At 52.2% G+C, this 7,571-nt stretch overlaps 1 protein-coding gene across 1 annotated transcript in view; it reads right to left on the bottom strand.

The window, feature by feature from the left end:
- The window catches only part of FAM53B (family with sequence similarity 53 member B), a 113,156-nt gene that overhangs the window by 52,812 nt on the left and 52,773 nt on the right, over positions 1 to 7,571 (bottom strand). The window contains exon 4 of the mRNA XM_007468731.1: positions 246 to 1,024. Within this exon, the coding sequence (XP_007468793.1) occupies positions 246 to 1,024 (779 nt within the window). The remainder of the gene's footprint in view (positions 1 to 245; positions 1,025 to 7,571) is intronic.

The raw sequence follows: 7,571 nt of genomic DNA, 5'->3' as shown, positions 1-7,571 counted from the left end.
GAAAGAGTATTTCTGATTTTAAGTGGAAAGAAATAGATGTTTAAAAAAAAAAAAAACAAAAAAAGGGGGGGCTTGATTTCATCTTTCACTGTATAGAATTTTTAAAACGAGGAAATTAACCCACTTCCTGGGCATTTCTGACACTGGCACCCTGCAGTTGCCCGGGACGGGCCAGGAGCCGCGGAGGCGCCGAGGAGCACCTGGGTGCTTCTGCAGCATCTTCCAGCAACTTCTGGGGCTCTTACCTGCGCCATCTTGGCCAGGTCCAGGGAGGGCCTCTGCTCCTGCGCCTCCTCGGGGCGACGCCGCTTAACGCCGACCTTCTTGTCGTTAAGGACACACGGCTGGGAGCGGCTGCGGGAGAGCCCACTGGAGCGTCTGGCCAGCTCCGGCGTCGAGGCAGGGGTGCTGCTGGCTGAGGGGGGACAGTACTCCGCAAAGGAGAACTGCTCGTGCGAGCAGGAGAGGGACCGCTGCATGTCCAGTCGGGCCCCGCCCACGGGGCTCGGGTCAGGGCCCCAGATGTCGCCTGCCTGTCTGCAGGTGGCCGAGCCCGGCGCCCCCTGGCAGGGCTGACCGCCAAATCGGTGGTGAAGTCCCGCCTGGTCGTAGGGCGAGGAGAGCACGTTGGCGCGGGATGGGAGGCTGAAGCTGGAGCTCCTCTGCATGGTGCTGAAGCCGTTGGAGTAGCGCTGGACGCTGCCCCCACTGTAACAGCGCCTCTTTTCAACCGGAGTCCAGACTTTGGACCCCAAGGGCCTCCACGACGTTCGGCAGCTGGACATCTCGTCAGAGAAGGACAGCGACCGGCACTGGCGCTTGCTGGGGGGCGCTGAGGGGTTCCCGTTGTGGTCACTGAGGCTGAGGTCTTTGATCAGGTTGGTGACCGCGCAGGCAGTCGCGGCCTCCCGGTGCCACAGAGCGCTGTCCTGACACTTGTCGGGCAGGCACTCCCAGATGCTGGCGCTCGGCTGGTCGATCTGAAGAGGGCACTTCCTGTCCAGGTCTCGCCATCTGTCATTTTCTGGTTCGTAAATGACAAAGAGAAACAGGATTTGAGAAGGCCTTCGCGCCAGCCCTCTATCTCCTCACCAAGAACCCGTCTTAAACAGGATGTTAGAGCCAGAAAGGCCCTTAAAAGCCATCCAGTCCAACCTCGCTTTACAGATGAGAAACTGAGGCTCAGAGAGGGGACATGAGTCCCACGGTGCTGAGTCAGAAGCAGGGCAAGGTCTAGGATCCAGGCAGCCCCCAGGACTCCTGAGACGGTTTCCTTTCCAACAGACCGTACTGCCTCCCAGGAAAGTCCAAAGCACTACTGTTCACCCCAAAGGCTTCTCATTTTCTAGAAGGGAAACTGACTTGCCTCACCCCTGCCCTGGCCGGCAGCAGAGTGGGGGCAACGTGTCTGTTACGTCCCATCTTAGGGCTCTGCTGCTCTGGGGCTGGGACTCGACGCCCTGGCGGGAAGACCACAACCAAAGATGAGTCTGTCAGAACTTCAGAGGGGCTGGAGGTGCTGCCAGGTTAGCGCATCTGAATTCCATCTTCAAAATACTTGCCGACAACAGAAACTGGATATTTCATGGATTTACATCCCCTCCACCAAAATGTTGGTTCCACAACCAACATTAGCTGCCAATCACTGAGGACTTTCCTTGTGTTCACTCGCTCTCTGGCTGAAATCGAGGACAAAGTGGCTAAAATCTATAGAAGTCAGTCTCGGGCTGCAGAGACGTAAGGGTACAATTTCAACTTACACATTCGGGTCTCTCCATGAATGCATGGATAAACAAGCTAACCCTGCTAGGAAATGCGGACTTTTGCACTTGAACCCTTACTTCAGAGAAATATTCAAGAACTATTTGTTATTTTTCTACTATGGAATCAGGCACTGTGCTGAGAATTTTAGGAGAACAAACTTGACACAGTTCTTGTATTCAAGTTCACAACACAAAAGCAAAGTTAAGAAATACGCTGTGCTGCCAGGGGTCAAACATGCTACCATGTTTCTTTGTTTTTCTAATCTACACATATTTACAAACTGTGCAAATGTGAATATGGAGAAAAGTATGACCGAGTCAGTCAGTAGAAGGAGAGAAGTAAAATCTGAAATGACTTTCAGTAGCTATTTCACACACACTGATTCTCAGCACTGCAATCAGTTACTGCGCATCCACCGTGGGTGGTGTGACCCGGCACAGGGGTGGGGGGGGGGGGGGTTGAGTAAGTGGCCCCGAGCCACACACCTAACAAGTGACGAGATGCAAACCCAGGCTGACCCAACCCAAAACCCTTTGCTCTTTTCACTACACTGCAGCACTGAGGGAACCACAAGGCAGTCTGACCTTGGCCCTGCCCTCAAGGAGTTTACTAGTCGTTCAAGATGAGCCGTCACTCAGAAAATTGTGACGTCCTTGCTCCAGGCAGCAAGGACTGTAGGACCATCTTCTCTACCAGTGGCCACTTTTCAAAGGGCCCCGAGAGACACAACTGAGGGACTCACTCCATGCTGAGTGCCACAAGCAGCAACTACTGGACAGGTTCAAAGGGAATGACCAGTGAGGCCCAAAGGGAGCCTCACGAGCCAAAGGAAAAGCCAAATCAGGCCTAAATGTGACGCTCCTTCCTCCAGGGCACCCTGTGCACCCATAAGACGCAGAGCCTGAGGCACTGGGACCCTGGACAGGGGACATGGCAGGAATCGTCCAGAGGCTGTTCCCACAGGAGGGCCTTAGAAGCTGGAGAGACAGGAGAGAGATCTGCCAAGTTAGGCCAGCTGGGAACAAAGCAGGACTGACGTTAAACGCCCACTTCATCTCATCCCTGAAATCTGCCCGGGCCCTGATAACGCGGCAAGTCTCGATAAGTGTTCCTGTAACTTAATCATTACTAAAAACTGACAAATCATTACCAAAAATTATCTTTTTGCAAATAGCATTTATGTTGTTCAAAATAGGTCCTCACTACCTACCACTCCTCAAATATTCACCATTCTTTTTTTTTTTTTGGCCACACCGTGCAGTACGTGGAATCTTAGTTCCCCAACCAGGGATCGAACCCGCGCCCCCTGCAGCGGAAGCACAGAATCTTACGCACTGGACCGCCAGGGAAGTCCCTCACCATTCTTTTAAAAGAGTTTCAATTTGACATTTGTCAGCAGTTGAAAGTTCAGGAAACTAATACTAGAGTCAAATTTAAAAAAATACAAACTAACCTTGACTGAGTCACGACCATCCCTGGTTAAGAAGAAGAAAAGTTATCCTCAGAAACAAGTGAAGATTTATGTATGACGATGTTCTTCAAAATGATATGAGTGATGGCAAAATGGTAAACACACCTAAAACGTCCTACAGCAGGGGGCTGGTTAAATAAAGTACCGAGGAATACCATGGAGCATGAAAAAAGCAGTTTCAAAGAATATTAATGATGTGGAGAAATGATGATTAATGATGCAACACTAAGCATAAAGAAACAGGATACAAAACTGTAGAGACAGCGTGATTCCTATTTAGTAAAGTACATGTGTTATATGGGAAGATAAAAAGGAAATAAACGAAAATGCTCACGGTTGATTGGCAGAGAGCTAGTTGATTTTTCTCATTTGTTTCCCTGGAGCTTCTACGTTTTCTATAAGGACAAATACGTGGAGGACCAGGGCCTATGACCCCACCCTCCTCTGGGTTTGCTCCTTTGGTCTTTTAGGAAGTTCCCATCAAACAACGCTCGCCACCAACTCCCCTTTTGGGACAAGGCATTGAGGTGCCACGTGGGCCACAAATGTGGTCGATGAGGAAGGAACCAAGGACCCAACCGAGGGCAGTGAGGGCCCCAAGATGGCGCCATGGTGGCCCCAACTTAAGAGCCCACTGGAGACGGTCTCTGTCCCAGGCCTTGGGAAACCTGGGAAATTTAAAAGAGATTGGTCCTATCCTCAGAAGATACCACTTTCTGTTCCATTTTTCTTTCACTGCCCTGGAATTTTCCCCATCTCTAGGGAGATCGTGAGACAAAGGGCAAGTGGGAGCCAGTTAAGCATGAACATCCTGTCTCTCCAGTGGCTACCTTGTGATCTTGGTGCTTCCTGACTCGGGCCTCCCTACTCCAGTCCCATTTCCTTTCTGCCTCCAGAGAGCTTTCTGAGGCCCACACACGTCGTGGGCCCCGTCTACTCGTGGTCTCCCCAGTAGGCCCTGTGCTTCCAGGCACGCCGGACTTCCTGTGACAGCAGAAGTCAGACAAGAGTCAGGGAGAACCAAGATCATCCTTGAAAACCCCTGAAACAGCCCATAAAGCCCACTCCTCCTGGTTTTGTGTACAAAGCCCTGAAGAGTACATAAAACTAAAGTTTAATCAATCGATTGCAGGAATGGGCACAGGTGACATCTCTGTGCAGAGGGGTGTGCATTCGACTTGTTTTGCCGTTTAACTATCAAACCCCCAGTGGGAACTGGGGTTGGACGGCTAACTCTCGCGTGCTCCTACCTGCCTACAGGAACTACCTGCCTCTGTTTTGAAGAGTAAGCCTCTATTGATCTTAATACATAGATGTCTTTGTTGTAGGGAGGAGTAAAAGAGTCAGTTCTCAACTCAATCCACCGGTTAAATGCAGGTACGTGGACCTGCAGCTTCCCCTCTTCCACGCCTTCACACCTTTGCAGAGACCCGCACCAGTCGCTTACTTCCCATTGCAGAGCCAACTCAAACGTCACCTCCTCTGCAGACACGCCCTCCCATACAAGCCCTCGGGCGCCTGCAGCTCTTTGCCTAGACTTTCAATCACGTGGCTCATGTTAACTGAACTTTAATGATCTGTTTACATGTCTACGTCATCTACTGAGCTAGAAGTTCTGGAGCACAGTCCCAGCATGACTCTCCCGTGCCCAGCACACAGCTTGGCACACAGCAGACCTCAGCTGGTGGTGGGTGGAAGAAGGAGGGTATGACGAAGTGCAGATAAAAGCTACAGAGCAGACCATGGTGTTCACTTGGTCTCGCTTATCCTCTGTCCCTGGCACAGGTAACCCTTGGCCAGGCAGGTCCAACCTGGGCTGTGCCTTGAACTCCCCACCCCACCACGGCCGGGGATGGTTGTGTATGAACTAGCCAGGACACTGGCTGGCACCGCAACAGCTAAGATACTTTGAAAACACAAAGCACTGCCCGATACTGAGCACTGCTACTGTGTGTCAACACCAGCCAGGTGGCCACTTGCTCTGTCTGCGGAGCAGATAATATTTTAATTGTTTCTATCTTTATCGCTTCAAGAAGTACAATATAAGAAAAGTAAAAACAATCGAGGCTATGTTTAGCCCTTGTGTCTTCCCCCTTCGCTCAGGGAACAGAAGGCGATTTGTTGGGTCAGGTCACCAGACAAAAGAAACAGGAATAGAAGGTAATTTTTCATGGCAAACCGCCCTGAGCGTTAGGCCCAACGTCAGGGTGTACAAAAGGCCTCGGTTCGGCCCCAAGGAGAGGATACCGGACACCCCCGCCCCTCCATTCAATACCACTTCTGCACAAACAACTGTAACTCTTCCACAAGTGACAATGGCCGTGGACGTGGGGATTCCACCGAGCAGGGCTCACTTGGTGTGGTGGGAAGGGTGTGGACTTGGGTTCGAGCCTCAGCTCTGCAAGTGACTTAATTAATCTCTCAGAGCCTCAGTTTCTTCGTCTATAAAACGAGGGGACTGGTGATAACCACCCTGCAGAGCTATTCTGAGAGCTAAACAGTTGCCTCGCACAGGGCCTGCGAGGACGGAACAGGCTCTCGAGATGGCAGCCGTGATTGTGACCACACTGCACAAGGCTTGGACAGTGGAGCCTCGGCCCTTCTGCAACCCGGGGACCCATCTCTGTGGGGTCTGGTTGGAACGGGAACCTGGACGCTCTGCACGAGGATGTCTCAAAGTGTGGTTTCAGGACCACCTGCAGGGGCATCCTCTGGGCTGTTAAAATGCAGATTCCCAGGCCCAGGTTCTGATACACAGAATCTCTAGGGGTAGAAGCCTGCATTTTAATAAACTCCCCAGGTTATCTTAACACGAAGTTGTTGAGAACCGCTGCTCCGGACTGCAGGCTACACAGGGGCCTGGGTTCTCAAACACCTCTGCGGCAGCCCAGTCAGACCATCCAGACACACCAGGAAGCTTCTGCAGGGTTGACCATCCCAGTCTCCAAAAATCTGCATTTAGAACGTCACTGAACACTGGTGTTCTGGTGTTTGTTTTGTTTGGGGCCAACAACAGAAGGTAGAATTACAGAGAAGGATGACTCTGCCCTTCAAGTTCCTCAAGGTCCCTTTTCACAGGAGGGGGTGGGGACCCCGAGCTGCACGGCATGTTCTGGATGGAGGGCCAGTGGGAAAGGCCCGAGAGGCCCACCATTCACGTGAAGGGGACAGCGTGAGCCCCCTTCCCGCCAAGACACACCGTGGCCTAGAGCTTCTCAGGGAGGTTCCCAGCACCACGCCTCCAGCAGATGGGGCACAGCCCCGGGACACAGGCACCACTCAGGCTCTCGGCGAGGCCCCTGGCTCAAACCCTCAGGGGCAGCTCCAGTTCCTTCACTTCCCTGCCGAGGTTTTGCCTTCTCAAGGCTGAGGTCACACACAGGAGCGGCAATAAGCGCACACGGCGCTCTTCCTACGGATGTGGGGCAAACTACGCAAAACACACGAGCCACGTAAGCATCTAGCTCTCTCGCAGATGGCCTGACTAGGTGGCCTCCACGGTGTCTGTCCAAGCTGAGGCGCCACGACCGAGCCGGACACTCCCCGAGGCACAGAGGCCGACGGGCACACACGTGGGGACAGGAGCTCAGATCCCCCAGCCGCATCAGAGGCTTTGGTCCTGAAACCACCCCATGACTAAGGAGATCAGAAGGCTGCTGGGTGCACAGATCCAGAGCTCAAAGAAAGAAAACACCCGGAGGAACACAAATAGCATCTGACCTCAAATGTTCTTGTTTCCATTTCTGCCCTTAAACTTGAAGGGAGATTCCCAGGGGCCCAGGTTCTGAGTGGTCTACAAGCCTTCTTGCGTTCAAAAGACAGAAGAGATCTACATTTAGCCTTGGATATCTTTATCCTGTGTTTAGAGGCTGCCTTATGGTGACATAACCACAGCAGAGTGTGGTTTCTAGAAAAGGTTAAACACCTGAAGCACAGACCCGAGGTACAGAAGGTTCTTGCCGCCGCCCAGGCTGGGGCAGCAGGCCTCAGTCAGATCAAGGTCGGCTGACTCATTCCTGGATTTCACACCTGTCTATTGTGCTGACATCAGTCTCCTGCCCTGCCCGGCCCTGCCCTGTGGGTTGGGTTGTGCTAACTTGGTCTCAGGGCTGCAAGGACTCTATGCTTGATTTGGGGGTAGAAGCTCACCAACCCTTTCAAGGGGAAACTCAAGAGAACTGAGGTGTCTCTCTGAAACCAGCTTTATTAAACTGGTCTTATGAAAAGAACACAGGTGGAAAGACATAAAGGGCAACGACATGAGCTATCCGTCAAGGGCGGCATCTACTTTTAAATGAACTTTTAGAGACCCTGGCCCACGGGTGCGCCTCTTTCC

The sequence above is a fragment of the Lipotes vexillifer genome, unplaced genomic scaffold, assembly GCF_000442215.2.
Source record: "Lipotes vexillifer unplaced genomic scaffold, Lipotes_vexillifer_v1.1 scaffold741, whole genome shotgun sequence".
Lineage (NCBI taxonomy): Eukaryota > Metazoa > Chordata > Mammalia > Artiodactyla > Lipotidae > Lipotes > Lipotes vexillifer.
Note: the sequence above shows the minus strand (reverse complement) of the source record. Positions and strands in the feature narration are given on the sequence as shown.